We start from the raw sequence: 18,980 nt of genomic DNA, 5'->3' as shown, positions 1-18,980 counted from the left end.
GGGGGGGGGGGTGGCGCCGGGGGGGGGGGGGGGGGGGGGGGGGGGAGGGGGGGGGGGGGGGAGGCGGCACGCAGGGGAACTCCCCACCCCAGCTCACCTCTGCTCCACCTCCTCCCCCGAGCACGCCACCCTGCTCTGCTTCTCTCTCTCCCCCAGGCTTGCGGCGCCAATCAGCTGATTGGCGCCGCAAGCCTGGGAGGCGGGAGAAGTGGAGCGGCAATGGCGTGCTCGGGGAGGAGGCGGAGCAGAGGTGAGCTGGGGCGGGGAGCTGCCGCATGGCTCCCCGGGCCGGGGGGAGCTGCCGCGGGGGGCGCTTCAGGGTGGAGCGGGGGAGCTGCTGTGGGGGGGTGCCTCAGGGTGAAGGCGGGGTGGGGAGCTGCCGCGGGGGGGGGGGGCCTTTGGGGGGAGGGGGGGGCGGAGAGCTGACACAGGGCTTGGGGCGGGGGAGGCGCAAGGTGGAAGTTTCGCCTAGGGTGCGAAACATCCTTGCACCCGCCCTGCTAGTAACATGACATTATGCTGCCTCCCAAAGGATTAGCACTTCGGTCCTAAGTGGCCAAGGCTGAGAGCGCTGTGCAGGCAGTGGACTTGTTCTTGTGAGGAGGGAGGGAGGGGGAGAGAGAGAAGGTGCCTTGTTGTGCCTCTCAGGAGACTCCCTCTGGACTGTGCTCAGAATAGCACTGATTGATTTTTGGAGCCCTGAGATGTAACAGAGATATGAAGCATTTGAGCATGGTGATAGGGAAGAGAGAGGAAGGATCCTAAGGAACCATTCCCCTCCATGCCCTTAAAAAACAAAGTTACAGCATGAGGCATACTGAGTCTGAAAGCCATGTCACTCTACTAATTCTTTCTTTCAGACACCAGAGAAAAGCGGAAAGGAAGGAAAAACTGGGTTTGGAGGCCCAGTTGTCAGCTCGCTGTATCAGGAAGAAACCATCAGGTGACTGTCTCTTCTGGTCTTTTATCACTGATATGTTTTCAGTTTAACTTACTTTAATTTTTCTAAGCATTTTTTTTTAACATCAAACAAGTGTGGTGGCAACTCCAGCTGGATAATAAACAACAGAAAAGAACTTTTCAGGTCCATAGTCATTTAAATCAGTAACTGTCTGTATTGCTCCCAGGTACTAACCTTCCCTAGCATGAGATGTAGGAGTGGGAGAATGTCTTCTGCCTTGCTATTACACAGCTCAAGAGGGCAATATGTGTTTATCAGTAGTTATCCAAAAAAGTGTTTTTTCAAAATACAATTATTTCTTTGAATAATACTGAATTTGTGTATAACAATTAAGTGGACACTGTACACCTTCATTGGGAAGCCCTGTCTTACATCAAAGTTAAATTCTTCCCTCTCCTGCTTGCATAGCAAAAATGCAGTTATTAAGCAAGAATGGCTGCTGTTTGACAACTAAGATACTTCTGAACTAAAATATAAAACAAAATTAAATGTAAAATAGATGAGAATGACACATTAAAATTCAGGGTAAACCGGAAAAAAGTCAGCAAATGCAAAATTAAAGGTTCCTACAGTGGTGTTTGCTCTCTCACATTGCAAGCATGTAGTTATGTGTGTTTTCTCTTTCTGTTTTATGTATCTTGCATCATTTTGATCTCAGGAAATCAAAATATAAGTGATCTTTGACTTTCTAAAATATCCCAGATTCAGTGGGAAGTATTCTAAAGTGTTTAACTGTAACATGGCATTTGTGTGATTTGCAATGAAAAATAACTCATAAATGGATGATTCCAAAGTGCTGTACAGGGCACTGAGCTGGATATTGATAGTGTTGTGTTTGAACAAGCAAACCCACAACAATTTTGCACTCACTGGTAGTTCAAACACTTCCTTGGGCATTGCATCCTATTTTACTGAGAAATGGACAAGCTGGCCAGGACTCCAGGGTTATCTCTCTATTCTTTTCAGAAAGGGCCAACAGATGTTTAACTTCCATTTAGACATTCACAAAGATGGACAGCTGTGACCTTGATTTACATATCATCTGAAGAATAGCACTTCTAGATGCTGGCAAACTGCTCTACTTTTGTCTTGTTCTGCCAACATTAGGTCTGAATTCAGGTCCTTGAACTCATGACCACCTGACCTAGAGATAAAAATGCTACTCACTGAGCCACAGTGGCACATTAGACACTTAAACCAGTTAGTCAATGCTGGGTGTTGAGCTTCAAGTAGGTTTAACTCCATAACCCTGTCAGAGTAGTAGGCTGCATGGATTACTGCTTCTTTTATTCTCCCCTCTTATTCTTGTGGTTCATCATATATAGTAGTAGTAAAAAATATAATTCTAGTTGGTTTAAGTAGTCTAAATCTCTTTTTGGTACACATGGAGCAATGGGTTTTTTGTTTTTTTTTTCCCCAGGAATACTTCATTCACATAGAATTTACAAATAAATGCAACAATAAATATTTTTCAAATATAAAATTTACCCTGAGGAACGTTTTCTGCAATACATCTAATAATACTAAGCAGCATGCTAGTGGTTGTGCTTCCAGAGTGGTGTTCTTGACCTTTTACAGAATATTTTCATTTCTTGCACACACAAGTTGTACCATTTTAATTATACTGGTATAAAGTGGTACAGCTACAAGTGTGGACATAGTTATACTGGTATATGTGTGCTCATACCTGTGCATCTTATTTCCCTTTGCATATTGGCATAAATTATCTTGGTACAACCACATTTATAGCAACATCCACACTAGGAATTGTACCAGTATAATTATATTGCATTCATTTTCCTAAGTGACATAGTTATACCAATAAAAAAATTGTGCAGAGACCAGGCCTAAGAAAGATGGCAGTGGCATACTAGGCAAGTGAAGACATGGAAGCTTGACCATTGATTTGTATCAAGGTGACACAGTAAAGTGGGGTTGGTACTGGGTAGCATCACCTTGCCTGAGAATTTGAGTGGTTGGGGTTTTTTTTTTTGTTTTTGTTTTTTTTTAGGACATCTTGTATGCGAAGGGGAAGAATCAAAATACATTCTGTAAATTTTCTGTTCCATGGATGCTCCTAGATCTAGAGTCTCATGTCTTGCCATTGAGTCAAATGTTCAGTGACCAGCCCTGTTTTTAAAATGTGAATGCCATTATACAGTATGGTGAAATTTGTATTTTCCTATTGCACACCAAAGGCAGTAATTTCTTTGTAGTGTTCAATTTCATAGGCAACTATGTGCAGATAATGTGGTGTTTCTCAGTGCAAGACACACAAGCCTATTGTGGAAGATGGTTGTGGAGTTGTATGGGGGAAAAGAACAATTTAATGCCCTGATCTAGCAAATACTTAAGCACAAACTTAATTTAAGCACATAAATTAGTGCCATTGACTTTGGTAGGGCTAGTTACATGCTCAAAGCTAAGCACATATGTAAGTATTTGCAGAGTCCTAACATATGAAAAAAAAGTCAACTCATGTAGAATATGCATTTTATTGAATCCATCATCATCATCATCATCATCATCATCATCACCACAATATAACTCTCACCAAACTTAGTTTCTGTCTAGCCCCAAGAAGAAGAAAAATTTACAGAATGTCCTACCATATGCTCCCTAGAATTCAATTGCTGCCAAAGACATAGGGGAAAGGGAAGCTCTGAGCTAGCCAAAAACCAAAGTCAGTGCTTCTTACATAACCAGTATCTAGACTTGTACCCGGAAGCAGACTGGGTACCAGTGGAGAATGCAGGTGTTTACTTAAGAGGCAGGTACTGCATTCTGCCCTGTCAGAAGCTTCTGAATGATCTTCAAAGGTAGTCTTAAATAGAATGTATCACAATAGTCCTGCCTGAGGTGACACAGGCTTGTTTACATGCCAGGAAACCAGAATAGAGATGAAAAGTTGCAATCTCCATGGTCAAATGCAGATGATACAAGACACTTCAGGCTATCAAAAACATGTTTTAATAGTTACCAAAGGTAATGAGAATCAGCCTTTCTTTAGGAAAATAGCTAAAAAGTATAAATGCAAAACAAGATTATAATTGGTTATTTTAAATCAGGGTGTCCTGCTTGCTGATTTAAATCATGATTAAAACTTGGGATTTAAAGTGATTTAAATGAACCTACTCTGCCACCAGTATCCCCTTTATCTTCAGAACTATCCAAACAAGCCATCTAGCCTTCATCTAGGACCCTAACTTCGCTAGCATGCTTGGAAAAGAAAGGAATCCAGATTTAATGAGAAGACAGACGTGTAGCTGAGTATGATAAGCAAATGGCTCTGAAGCCCAAAACCTCACCATCTTGCCAAGCAGCATCCATATATACTCACTGACCAAAAACTGAGTGACAAGATGGAACCCTTGAGGAGTGCTGGAACAATTTTTATAGTTGGGGCACTGAAAGCGGAAACCATGTATTGAGTTGTTAGTACTACTTCAAGCCAGTACCACTGAAGCCCATGGTAGCCTGCATGCAATATCCATATGGGAAAATGAGCAGTTGCCCATCACAACCTTTTGTCTTCTCAAGAAGAAACGAGTGGAGCAACAATAAATGAATCCCATTGTGACATTGCACTCCATATGATGTTATGAAAATATGCTAATGGTGTGAATATAATGTAACTGGAATATGCTTCATGCAAAAGGTCTCTTGTAAGGTATCATTATAAAGCTTATAATCTACTGAATGTGGTCATCCTATTTTTATACAAGTGTATCATTCTTGTATCTGAAACTAGAAATATGAAATATAACTCTGAGATCCTACTGTAATTATGCAAAGTGTGAGCCATTAATGATGGTTTGGAATCTTGATGGCTCCCATGAACTAGGACAATTGGTTGTAAATGGCTCTGTTTACTTGCAAGCCTTCCTGTGAGTCAGGCCAGGAAGAATGGAGGCTTGGGGTCTCACAGAACATGTGACCATGTCACCTGGTACTGGAATCCATCTTAAACTGGGTGCTTTTCCATTTAGAAGGAGGGGTGGGGACCCAGAGAGACAAAAGATTCCCGCCTTTTGCCAAAGCTATATAAGGGGTGGAACAGAACAAAGGAGGGTTCCAGTCATGAGAAACCCCCTAGTTACCACCTGAGCTGGAGCTAATAAGCTTACCGGGGAAAGGATTGGGCCCAGACTAGGAAGGAGTCCAGTATGTCAAAGAAGCTTATTGGAACATTTCTGAGGGTGAGATTTTATCTGTAATCAGTTTCTTAATGTATTAGGCTTAGACTTGCATATTTTGTTTTATTTTACTTGGTAACTTACTTTGTTCTATCTGTTATTACTTGAAACCACTTAAATCCTACCTTTTATACTTAATAAAATCACTTGCTTATTAATTAACTCAGAGTAAGTGATTAATACCTGGGGCCGAAAACAGTTGTGCATATCTCTCTATCAGTTTTACAGAGGGCGGACAATTTATGACTTTACCCTGTATAAGCTTTATACAGAGTAAAACGGATTCATTTGGGGTTTGGATCCCATTCGGTGTCTGGGTGCTGGAGACAGGAGCATTTCTTGAGCTGTTTTCAATTAAGTCTGCAGCTTTGGGGTGCGTGGTTTAGACCCTAGGTCTGTGATAGAGCAGACTGGCATGTCTGGCTCAACAAGGCAGGGTTCTGGAGGCCCAAACTGGCAGAGAAAACAAGCTCAGAGGTAGTCTCAGCACATCAGGTGACAGTCCCAAGGGGGTCTCTGTGACCGAACCCATCACACCCATCTGCTGTTAAAAGGAGTTGAAGACAAATCAACAGTACTTTGTGATCATCTGTATCAGAAGCTGTTGAAAGATCTAACAGAATCATCATGGACTAATGTACGTCAACAGAAGGTCATCAGCTAAAGAAATAGAGCCAGTGTTTTCAAAATTGAGTATTTAAAGGTGTGCATCTAAATCCATATTTAAGTGCCTAGTATGGAATCAGGTGTCTAGTTTTAGGCACTCAAGTTTGAAAATGTTGGCCGATACGCAATTGCCTTGTCGTGTCCAGGACTAAAGCCAGACAAGGATGTAGAAAGCTAGAAGAGTTGAGCTGTTGCTGGTGTTGGTTTGTTCTAACTTTCTCAATGATTTGCCTCAAAGGGAAGATTTGAGGCAGAATGGAAAAACAGAAAAATATTAGGCCAAGCCTACATATACAAACATCAACTAATTTAACTCAGCCAGTTTCTAAACCGATTTAAGAATGTCCACACAAGGAAATTGCACTCATTTATTTAGATCAGTTTAGAAATTGATTCAATTAAACAATGTATTTATATGTGTGTAGATCGGCCCTTAATAACAAAAGTAGGTTTCTTGTGCTAAGGACTAGCTTTTATCTGTTTGGGGGTGGTATTGTCCTCCCGGAGGAGGCATTAATAATCATGTCAATAATGAGCAGGAGTGCCCCCCTCTGCCCCCAATGTAGAACAGTTGCTGGCACACTACATTGTTGAGATCACAAACCCCCAGGGTAGGAACTGTCTCCTTTTCTTTGTTTGTAAATTGCCAGGCACACTTTGGGCATTATAGAAAGATAACACCCATTGTTGAATCGAGGTAGCACTGGAAGTTTTCTCTTGAATGAAGAGGAATTTTAAATTTTCTGTGATTCCAAACCCTGGGAAATAATATTAGTGATTATGATGTTTCCTGTCTTCATATAACACAAGCATTATTTCCATCTTCTGTTTTCCAAACTCTCCTTACTAATACAAAATTGAACTCATTTGTCAACAAACAGTTGCAACTGAAGCTTCAGAAGCTTGGTTAATAAACGCTGAAGTAAGTTTGCCTGCTATGTCACCAGCAAAGAATCTTTTATGTAAGATACAAAATGGGGGACCACACCAAAAATACTGTAGAACTGCAAATAATCGCTGTACATTTTTTGCTGTTTGATATTTTTTATATCAGCAAAAAGTAATTTACATCTTAGTATTTCCAGCAACAGGTAAGTGGAAGCATTGTCATTGCAGAGACTGGCCAGGAATCTGAAAATAATTTAATGCTGCTATGTGGCTACTTTTTTTCATTTAAAATAAATAGTTCCTCATAGTTGTGCAGGCAGGCAACTTAACTTAGTGGCAGATGTGTTTCTTGAGCATTGGTTTTCTCAGATTTCAGTTTCCTGATTCATCATTTCTGAATGAATAAATTAAATTAGAAATACAAGTTTGATAACACTAAAAATCTGTGAACCGAGTTAAATTTGGATTGTAGCGAGGGATATTTAAGAAGGATGCCCTTTTCTAACAAAAATCCCCACCTGGCATGTTCTGAGGGAAAGAGGAGACTTCTGAGCTCTATGTACTTCCTAGGAGGCCCTGATTTAATAGCTTAGGGTATAAGGTTAGGAACTGGACATAGAGCAAGAACTAAAATGTCAGCAAATGATGGGCTACACTTTCTTATCCCCGTCTTCTCCTGTGCAAAGATTTGATAGTCCCCATCATGCTTTGTAGTCCATCTGATGCCACATAAACCACCAGAATTTTATTAATCCCCCGAAGAGAGGCAGCCATCTGGCCCCCACTGTGCTAGACCACACTAGGGCAAAACTGGAATGATTGATGGGCTCTGGAATTGATTAGTTGTTCTGAGAGACAAATGAACTGTTTTGGCAGAAAATACCAGAGGTCACTGCATGTGGTCAGACACAAAGGCCTGCAGAATTTTAAAGAGTTGCTTCCACCATAGACTTGTAAAGTTGCTATTTCTTCACAATAATGGATTTTGAAAACATCCCAGTGATTTAAGAGTGTCTGTGGTGTTCTTTGGGAATGCGTTAATCTTAACTGATCATAAAACTGTAGAATTAAGTATCAAAATTAGACTGATTGACTGTTTCTTGGTTCGTTGGCAATTAAGGGCTCTTATTGGTATGATGTGTGTGCATGCAGAATGGATGCAGCACAGTTGTCTGTCACTCACACAAATGTTGGGCTATAAATTCCCTCTGAAAGAGCTCCTCTGATTGGAGAAAACGAAGCAAGCTGCAGCATGTACAGCCCTATTGTAAATAAGAGCAATTGCTCAGAAACAAAACACCCACCAATTTAGGCAGGCTTTGGGGTGTGCTTTTTTTTTTTTAAACTTAGTGTTGTTTAGACACACCCCCTTTCATATGACAAATGTTACTTGTAATGAGAATATGGTTTTAAGGCTATTGAACTGACATTTTTGTTGGTTTGCTCTAGGTTTTAGTGCACCCACTTCTGCCTCCCCCCCCCCCCCCATGGCTTGAGTTGATTTTCAAATACTAAGCTAGCAAAGGACATCCTTAGGCCAGGGTCCTCTGTCACAGGGAGAAATGATATTGTTAAATGGCAGCCACTGTTTGGGTTTTAAACGGCTGCTCCTCATGCTACAATGCTGCTAATCTACAAAATTGCACGTGCATTTTTGTGAGGGGTGGGGGAATTGGATGACACATGTCTTATTACGTCCGGAATGCTCTCTGAGGACAGCACAGTAGTGTGCAGGCAAGTGGGCAACACCTCCCCAGAGGAAACCTGACTCTTCAGAATAAACTTGAGTTATGGATTTATTCAGCCTGTAAAACCTCAGCTGGCATAAATAATTGAGAAAGCAAAGGTTTGTCTGTGGTGCATACCTCAGGGACACATGCCTGCCTCCCTTCCTCCCACCACCTTTTCTTATGAAAATGATCCCAGTTGCACTGATAGATAATAACAACACCAAGCAATTAAAAGCTATGGGTGGCTGGAGAGAGGAGAAAAGGTTCAGTTAATGAGCTTTTCCTCTTCCTGTGCCCAGGAGAGCCTCCAACGTGATGAGGCGATTAAAGCGAAGAGATAATTATAGATTATGTGAAAATGGGTCCCTTGGGGTGAGAGGGCCTTGACTTAAACAGTAACTGTTGCAAGTGTCTCCTGGCTCCCATGGTCGCCTACCTCTGTGCTTCATTGAGCTTCAGTATGCTCAGCGGCACTGTGCCAAGCAGACAGGCAAAGCCACCTGTTTGCAGCACACAGGCTCTTCCTGGGCAAGGTGGCGTGCTTCAACCAAATCTTTCTGCATAAAGCCATTTTCGATCAGTTCACAGAAACGGGGAAGGACACTGATAGTGATGGAGCATGAGCATCTGTTTGCTGCTTTGTTTTAAAGATGGCCTGCAATGGCGGAGAAGACTGGGTGTTGCTCTTTCTGATGTAGAAAGGTCTGAAAGCCCTGGAAGAAAAGAAGTTCCATATACTTTTTTTTAACATAAGAAATTTAAGTATTTTCTATTCTTTTTTTTCCCCTGGAAGTCTCTATGGATGACTAGAGAGCCAGTATGAGGAAGTAAAGCAGGGATCTCAAACATGCGGCCTGCGACGTTATTTGCTGCAGCCCGCCAAGCTCCCTATGCCCCCCGCACCAGAGTTATTTCCTGCGGCTGCCAAGCTCTCCCCTCCCGCTCCAGCGCGCTGCGTTCCTGCTCCTCTGTCTACCTCCAGGCGCTTCCCACCGCCCAACAGCTGTTAGGCGGTGCTTAGCGCTTTCCAGGAGAGGGGGAGGAGCGGGGAGCTGTGCGCTCAGGGGAGGAGGCAGAGAAGAGGCAGGACAGGAGTGGGGATTTGGGGAAGGGATTGGAATGGGGGCGGGGCAGGGATGAGAAGAGGTGGGGCAGGGCCTCGTGGAAGGGGTGGAGTGGGGGCAGAGCCGGGGGCAGCGGGGAGGGGGGACTTTTGTACCTTTATATGAAAAGGTGTTTGATGTGGCCCTCCGGCCAATGTACTCGTCCTCATGTGGCCTTCGTCGTGATTTGAGTTTGAGATTCCCTGAAGTAAAGCCTGGTTAATAGACAGCAAATTATTTTTATTCAAGCTCTGTCAAAAATCTTTGGTTTAACAGCTGTTTAATTCAAATACCTTGTAAAGAGTTGGAAGAAAAGATCTACTTAAGGGTATGTCTTCACTAGCAACGTTAAAGCGCTGCCACGGCAGTGCTTTAATGTGGCTGTGTAGTTGCGGCACCAGCCTGTGAGAGAGCTCTACCAGCGCTGTACAAAACCCACCCCCATGAGGGGAGTAGCTACCAGCTACTGTCTACACTGTCACTTTACAGCGCTGAAACATGCAGCGCTTAGGGGAGGTTTTTTTCACACTCCTGAACAAGAACGTTGCAGCGCTGTAAAGTGGCAGTGTAGACAAGGCCTAAGATTCAGTTGACCTGTCACATCCTTTCTTTTAAAAGCTGAGGAAGTTCCCACGCCACATCTACTGCCTCCAGTGAAGATTAGACTTGACATTCCTGGTACTTCTAAGGTGGTGTGATAGTGGGAGTGAAGTGTGGAAAAACACCTTTTTTTCTTTTTTCAATAGTGTGTGTAGGAGGGTGGGGGGGGGGAACTCTTTTTGGAGCTTCCTTTGTCTATCATAAGGAAACAAAAGGGAACAACTTTGCAGTCTACTTTAAACAGACACTGGCTCCAGCTGACCTTTATTGGATCAGTAATATTAGGAAGATGGCTAACATTATAGAAATAATCTACAGAGGGAAGCAAAACTACAGCTCCCATTTCACAGCTTTCCTATCTCTTCTGCACCTTTTCAGTAATAAGCAATGTGCATTTCTATGAACTCGAGTTTTGTGGTCTTTAAGATACCTACAAACAGTAAATTAAGTGTTATCTGTCAGCTTTTGTAATTTAATGTGGGTGAAAGGTATCAGATTGACAGAGGTAGTGTTTTAAATCTTTCATTTATCATCAGTACCACTCAGGCAGCAACAGTGCAATGTTTCCCACCATACTCTGCTCATATGCTTTGCTTCTCAACTGACCTCTAGGCTCCATGCATATTTCTTGATGCCTCTGCTGAATCTGCCACCCAGGGTATCAGTGTCATTTGTGGACTGTACAGATATCGACTAGGGATTGAACTGAACACAGCTACTTATTTCACACATTCAAACACTACTATTTTTCAGTAAAAATAAATAATCAGGAAAAAGCCAAACCCTCACCATTCCAACTCTCCCCACCTGGAGCTCCCGTTGTGTATCCCATCCCTTATCTGTGTCTTGTACAACCTTGAGCACCATATCAGCACGTAACAAATTAATAATACCAGTCTTCATCTGCATTTGGTTCAAGCCATGGAGGTGAGAGCCTCTGGTTTCCATTATTGATCCCTCAAGAACCCAATTTCTCTAAAGCCAAAACCTCTTTTGGGTTCTCTCCTTTTTTTTTTTATTTGGTGTCATAGAATCATAGAATATTAGGGTTGGAAGGGACCTCAGGAGGTCATCTAGTCCAACCCCCTGCTCAAAGTAGGACCAGTTCCCAACTAAATCATCCCAGCCAGGGCTTTGTCAAGCCTGACCTTAAAAACCTCTAAGGAAGGAGATTCCACCACCTCTCTAGGTAACCATTCCAGTGCTTCACCACCCTCCTAGTGAAAAAGTTTTTCCTAATATCCAACCTAAACCTCCCCCACTGCAACTTAAGACCATTACTCCTTGTTCTCTCATCTGCTACCACTGAGAACAGTCTAGATCCATCCTCTTTGGAACCCCCTTTCAGGTAGTTGAAAGCAGCTATCAGATCCCCCCTCATTCTTCTCTTCTGCAGAAGAAACAGTCCCAGTTCCCTCAGCCTCTCCTCATAAGTCATGTGCTTCAGCCCCCTAATCATTTTTGTTGCCCTCCGCTGGACTCTTTCCAATTTTTCCACATCCTTCTTGTAGTGTGGTGCCCAAAACTGGACACAGTACTTCAGATGAGGCCTCACCAATGTCGAATAGAGGGGAATGATCATGCCCCTTGATCTGCTGGCAATGCCCCTACTTATACAGCCCAAAATGCCATTAGCCTTCTTGGCAACAAGGGCACACTGTTGATTCATATCCAGCTTCTCGTCCACTGTAACCCCTAGGTCCTTTTCTGCAGAACTGCTTCCTAGCCATTTGGTCCCTAGTCTGTAGCAGTGCATGGGATTCTTCTGTCCTAAGTGCAGGACTCTGCACTTGTCCTTGTTGAACTTCATCAGGTTTCTTTTGGCCCAATCGTCTAATTTGTCTCGGTCCCTCTGTATCCTATCCCTACCCTCCAGCGTGTCTACCACTCCCAGTTTAGTGTCATCTGCGAACTTGCTGAGAGTGCAGTCCACGCCATCCTCCAGATCATTAATGAAGATATTGAACAAAACTGTCCCCAGGACCGACCCTTGGGGTACTCCGCTTGAAACGGGCTGCCAACTAGACATGGAGCCATTGATCACTACCCGTTGAGCCCAACAATCTAGCCAGCTTTCTATCCACCTTATAGTCCATTCATCCAGCCCATATTTCTTTAACTTGGTGGCAAGAATTCTGTGGGAGACCGTATCAAAGGCTTTGCTAAAGTCAAGGAATAACACGTCCACTGCTTTCCCCTCATCCACAGAGTCATTTATCTCCTCATAGAAGGCAATTAGGTTAGTCAGGCATGACTTGCCCTTGGTGAATCCATGCTGACTGTTCCTGATCACTTTCTTCTCCTCTAAGTGCTTCAGAATTGATTCCTTGAGGACCTGCTCCATGATTTTTCTAGGGACTGAGGTGAGGCTGACTGGCCTGTAGTTCCCCGGATCCTCCTCCTCCTTCCCTTTTTTAAAGATGGGCACTACATTAGCCTTTTTCCAGTCATCCGGGACCTCCCCCTTCCTGTATATGTGAAAACATATAAGCACGTGAGGGGTTAGATCTACTTTTCTCATGTCTGAGATGCATAGGAAACAAAATAATTACATAAAGACTTAAGATGTCTTCATTGGGACTAATACACACTTTCCTTCCATCCATCTGTCTGAATCAGGCTTTTAGCAATTTTGAGCATTCATTTTGTAGAATATTTTTGGGTGGGTGGAGAGCTCAAATTATTTTTGGCAAATTCAAGTGGAAACGCTAAATTTCAAAAGGGCATGACTATATGGGAAATTGACTAGCATAGCTATTCCAGAATAACTATTCCACTATAGCAATTCCAGAATAATTCCCCAATGTGGACACTCTTCCAAAATAAGTGACTTTATTCTGGAATACGTGTCATCCATACAGGGAAGTTATTCTGGAAGAGCTAAATCATACAGGACTAACTATCATGGAATAGCAGCAAAGAGTCCTGTGGCACCTTATAGACTAACAGGACTCTGCTGCTTTTACAGATCCAGACTAACACGGCTACCCCTTTGATACTATCATGGAATAATTATTCTGGAATAGCTATGCCAGTCACTTGCCCCTGTGTAGGTAGACAAGGCCCAAGCATCCTTGGGAGAGAGTTGTAGATCTTATTGGGAAGTTGCTCTGGGCTGGTCTACACTAGAAAGTTTTGCCAGTTGCATCCACGCTAAGAGGTTTATATGGGTATAACAGTACTTATATTGGTAAAGCTTATGCCTTTTGGGAATCAGCATAAGCTGTACTGGTATAACTGTATCCACATTAGAGCTTATACTGGTAAAAGATGACAATCCTCAATGACACAGCTATATCAGTATAACTTTTCTAGTGTAGACCTGATCTCTTGTATAAAAAATAATATACTTGGATTTCTTTTCTGTGAACCAAAGAGAAAAGCTGCTGATAGAGCCAAAATGTTAAACATCAATGGTGCCTTTCTCTTAATCAAGTGAAAATATAAAAAGTGTATAGCTGCTATTCAGCTATCAATAGGAATTTTTTAGAAGTTGAGCACTTAATGATTGTATCTAATGAAGCAGTGGTTATTGCTTGGGAGTTTGTTTAGCATACAGACTAGTACACTGAGGACTGTTCATCTAAGACCTGATCAGAAGTCAGAGGAGTATCTTTTAACATTCCCAAATACAAGTCCTATAGATGAACTATCAGACCTTGAACCTTTCTAGTCAACAACAGCGTGCCATGCATCCAAGATCGAGGAAAGAATTCTTTGCATGCAAAGCAGAGGAGTGAGATACCAAAAAGGCAATGTTCAAAGTGAGCCGGAGGTCAGTGGAAGTGAGTCCTGGCACTTTTTCTACAGCAGGAGCTCAGGATCAGCGCTTTCTTTTTTTAACTGCTTCATTGGCACAGAGGGAGCAAAAAGAAATTGTGAGCTGAGGAACAAGGAACAAAGCATAATTCACAACAAAGTACAAAAAGACAAAAAAGTAAAGTAAAAATTGCTTCCTTTCAGCTCTGCTTGTTCTGCATTGACCATACTTATTTCAGCATGTCAGTTCGTTGCCCCGGAGTTCAAAGCTGTAGTATATGGCATTAGAATTTCTCTGTATTTTCATTTCTTTTGGGGAGACAAGATGGGTGAGATGATATCTTTTTTTTGGACCAACTTCTGTTGGTGAGAGAGAAAGCTTGTCTCTCTCACCAATAGAAGTTGGTCCAGTGAAACATATCACCTCCCCCAACTTGTCTTTCCAATATCCTGGCATGGACATGGCTACAATTACACTGCATACATTTCTTTTGGAGCACAGGTCAGAAGGCACAAGTTTCAGGTGTTTCTTTTAGTGTCCCATTGGACTGTAATGCAGATACATTTTATTTTTTATTTTACTTTATTATTGATCATTGGTCTTCCAAGAGATGGCAATCAGTGCACTGCTCACAGATAAACTAAGAACTGTTGCATTCTGACACCATGGGATTATTCTTCCTGAAGCTGTCTTATGATAACGGGTAGATCTTCTGTTCTGCTATAGTGGCACCCAAACTAATGAACTCCCCATTGGCTATGACCTGACCCCAGCAAGTTCTCCATTCCCATAAAGAGCTTCCTTTGAGACAAAGCTGTATTTGCGTTCTACTGCTCTTCCTCTAGATGAACCGTATACTGCAACAGTAATCAAACTAATTAACTGGAAATTAGGGATGTATAATGGAAAATCTAACCAGCTTCTTTTATTAACTCTTGCAGCACTGTCAAGCATCCTGTAGTAGAGGCAGGTTACTTTGGCCTGGTCAACAAATAGATTTCAGTTAGGGCTGTGATTTTTATTTTTTTTTAACCAAACTAGCTATACAGATACACTCCTCCTAGCGTGGACACAGTTGTACTGGTATAAAAGTGCTTATTCCAGGATAAGCTTATTCTCCTTTCCATAGGCTACGTCCTCACTATGGGGGGGGGGGGGTCGATTTAAGATACGCAAATTCAGTTACGCGAATAGCATAGCTGAATTCGACGTATCCAAGCCGACTTACCCCGCTGTGAGGACGGCGGCAAATCGACCTCTGCGGCTCCCCCGTCGACGGCGCTTACTCCTACCTGCGCTGGTGGAGTACAAGCGTCGATTCGGGGATCGATTGTCGCGTCCCGACGAGACGCGATGATTCGATCCCCGAGAGATTGATTTCTACCCGCCGATTCAGGCGGGTAGTGAAGACGTAGCCATACTGGCATAACTGCGTTCATACTAGGGGCTTGTACTGGTATAGATAAAGTGTGTAGACAAGGCCTTTGTGAGATCCTTGGAGTGTCACAAGGGCTCTGACTACCGGTATTTCTTTTGTGAGTCTATGAATGATCACTCTGGCTAACTGCATTTACACTGCTCTGTATTTGCAAGATTGACACAAAGCTCGACTGTGTTCTCAGATCAGTGGCTTTGGTTGAAACTAGCTGATGCCCAGCTTCTGTGACAGAAAGCAGATGCACATTCACTCAGGCCTGTTAACGTGCAGGGGAATCTGCAAGTTAAGGTGCTGCAGGTATTTGAGTTATAAATAGATCTTTAAATGATAGGAGTGATACAGTGGCCTGTTACAACATATTAAGTCTTCTGTTCTTACCAGCCAATATGAAACAGTGTTGCTAACAGAGTTAACAAGACATTTTACAGCCCCTTACGGCAGCATGGAAGAGCTTTATTATGTCCTGCAGTAAGGTGTGCATGATGGAGGATGACAAATGGGCCTTCAGCGTGCATTGGACTTAAGGCAATAAATGTTCATAATCATGGCTTGGGATTTACCTGGGCAACTCCCATTGTACGTCAGTGGAATTTGCAGGGTGAAATATGAAGTCTTTGCATATCACTTTGAAACGTTTCCCCAAAGAATGTGTGACCACAACTTTAAATAATGTTTCAGCAAAGCAGCCCAAGGAGTGGTCTCATTTTGGGTCACAAAGTCAGTTCCTATTCCTAGAGCCCTGCGTGGATACAAAATTTGTATATGCATCTGATCTGCACGAACGGTCCATGGGTGCAAATATCAGCAGATATACAGTGGATATCCGCAGACTTTCAGGGCTCTATCTGTTCTGCATGCAGGGCCGGCTCTGGCTTTTTTGCTGCCCCAAGCAAAAAAAAACAAACAAAAAAACCAACCAAACAAAAATACTGCGGGGGGGCCGGAGTGGCAAAGCAAAAAAACCCAAAAAATCCACCTGCAGGGCAGCTGGAGCGGCAAAGCGCGCGTGCACACACACACACACACAACACCTACGGGGCGGCCAGAGCGGCAAAGCACACACACACAACACCTACGGGGTGGCCGGAGCAGCAAAGCGCACACACACACACACACAAAACACCTGCGGGGTGGCCGGAGCAGCAAAGCAGGGAAAAAAAAAAAAAAAAAAGAACCCTGCAGGGTGGCCAGAGCCAGGGTGCAGGGGGACTCCCTGTGCTGCAGACGTGCAGAGGAGTATGCACCTGGTCTAGCGGAGAGGGAGCGGGGGAGAGAGAGAGAAGGGGGGCTGCCAGGGCTTCAGCGGGGCACTCGCCACGCGGCCCCTCCCACTGCGCCGCCTGCTGGGAGGGCTCTGCGCCGCTCCGGTCGGCTGGACATGGGCTGCCCTGCCGAGTTTGCTGCAGGGCACTCCCCTCCTCTGCGCCGCTGCCCCCTACAGGGCGGCCGGAGCGGCAAACCAAAAAAAAAAGGGGGGGGGGCAGCCAGAATGCCGCCCCTTGGAATCTGCCGCCCCAAGCACGAGCTTGCTTGGCTGGTGCCTGGAGCCGGCCCTGTCTGCATGGCAGAGACAGTGTACCTGATTCTTTGGAAGAGTGAGAATCTTGGTTTCTTTCTTGAACACCGTCTTCTATTTGACACACACACACTGATGTTGCTGGGAGTCAGGGGGATCCAGGCCCTCTTCCACTTAATGGTGTATGTTGTTATAATGTGAAGCCTGTCAAGAATTGTGAGATGACGGAGAACCCCTAAAACAATATTAAAATGTCATTTTCCTTGAATCCCCTTTCCAGTTATTGGTGGCCAAGAGATATGTGCATATGGAATCTTTTCTCTTCAGAGTTATCCAGTCTTTCCTCTTGCCAGATTTGTCACTTCCATTGTAGTGAATTATAGTGTCCCAGACACCTCAGCGAAGGAATCTAGCAGACAGGAGGATGATTCTAAAGTAGAAAGTTTTCTGTCTCTGCCACCAGCGATGATAGGAGGAGAAGGTTAGAAAAGGCGCGTGACATTTATATGGGGATTTGCATACGTCGCTGAGAAAAGAAAAGGACCATATTTTGCCTTGATGTAATCGGTAGGATTTGAATTGACTTATGCCAAGGCTGAATTTGTCTCACATGGTCTTACATTCCAGGTTCTTTGTGGGAGTTTATTGGATTAAGTATACATGTCTTTTTCTTGCAGAATATTGTTCAAACCAACTTGTGTTTTTTAGAGAAGTAGGCTGAGCTATCTTATATTGGCAAAACAGATTAGTCATCATGCAAAACAATGGAAATCTGTTCCTCTGCAGTGATACTATTGAAATGAGTGTGTCTGCAGCACAGCTAGCATCTAATGTGTGTAGCCTTTGTGTTATCCAATAAGACACCTTTTTTTGCTTTTGTTTCCTAATTAGGGAGGAAGACAAGAACATATTTGATTACTGCAGAGAAAACAACATTGACCATGTAACCAAAGCCATACAATCAAAAAAAGTGGACGTGAATATGAAAGATGAAGAGGTATGGTGAAAAAGTAGCCCATTGATCCTCTGTTGGTTTTGTGTTTTAATTCACCACCCCAGACCTTTTTCTAAATTCCCAGTTTAGAATTGTTATAAGACAGGTGCTAAATAGTTGGCCAAACATCTACTGGTTGAGATAGCAATGTATTCCATTTGAAAACAAACAGCAATTCCATTCCAGTTTCAGCTGGGATTTTAGTAGTATGGACTTACTAACAATAATGTCATATCAGTGCCAGGATGCTTCCTTCTTGCAGTATCTTGAAAATGCCAGCTGGGACTCAAAATAAGAGCTTAACAGAGCCACATTGGTGCCCAGTAGCCCTTTCCCTTTCAATACAATGAGCCTGGTTCAACAAAAGTTGGAAAAAATGGCTTTTTTTGTTTGGAATTGGCCAGTGAGTGGTGTCTGCCAGTGCACTCAAGATAAACTAGTCTGGGCACCTGTGATTCCATCCATAGCTACACAGCCTTAGATCAGAAAGGCTGGAGAGTACTTAATATTGGAACTTGTCATCGTCTCTCCTCGGTTAGCCAGACAGAAGGCGAAAGTACAATTCTAAGTTTGTCAGCTTGATTAAAAGTGTGACCACCATCCAGTGCTTTTCCTGTTTGCAAGCCCTTGAAGCAAGAATCAGAGTCAAAGCAACATCCCAAAGCTGGGAAAGAACTAACATAACCTTGACTAGTAATTTGACAACAGCATCAAGAAAGAAACGAGTATCTATATTACGAATGGTCTTATTTTTCAGTACAAATATTTATTGTAAAAGCAAACACTTGAATGGACACATACACTTCTGTTGTTCAATCAGTCTGTAACTAATGATCTCCCATCTTTGTCACATTGGTTTCAACCCTTATACACTGCCACCTAGCCCTGCTCCATAATACATACAGCTACCTTTACCCACTGCTTCCCAGTGCATTGTGTTTTGGCGAACAGATGAAGTGCTTACACATTCATAGACTGAGACGCCACAAATTCAGTTGGGTTCTCCTGTAGCTCTAAGCAGATTTCTGCCCTCTGAGCCATGACAGCCCCGGCTGGGGCTCTGAATGCTGATGGCAGGGCCTTTTATTATTAATCAGGAATTGATGTGAATTAATTTTTAGGGGGAAA

At 43.3% G+C, this 18,980-nt stretch overlaps 1 protein-coding gene across 3 annotated transcripts in view; it reads left to right on the top strand.

Annotated features, from left to right (window-relative positions):
- Positions 1-18,980, top strand: part of ACBD6 (acyl-CoA binding domain containing 6) — a 148,534-nt gene that overhangs the window by 48,247 nt on the left and 81,307 nt on the right. For all 3 annotated transcript variants that reach the window (XM_034779680.1, XM_034779679.1, XM_034779678.1), the window contains 2 exons: positions 861-943; positions 17,750-17,855. In XM_034779680.1, the coding sequence (XP_034635571.1) occupies positions 861-943; positions 17,750-17,855 (189 nt within the window). The remainder of the gene's footprint in view (positions 1-860; positions 944-17,749; positions 17,856-18,980) is intronic.

Source organism: Trachemys scripta, chromosome 8, assembly GCF_013100865.1.
Source record: "Trachemys scripta elegans isolate TJP31775 chromosome 8, CAS_Tse_1.0, whole genome shotgun sequence".
Taxonomy (NCBI): Eukaryota; Metazoa; Chordata; order Testudines; family Emydidae; genus Trachemys; species Trachemys scripta.
The sequence above is the reverse complement of the archived record's forward strand: the minus strand, read 5'-3'. Positions and strand labels throughout refer to the sequence as shown.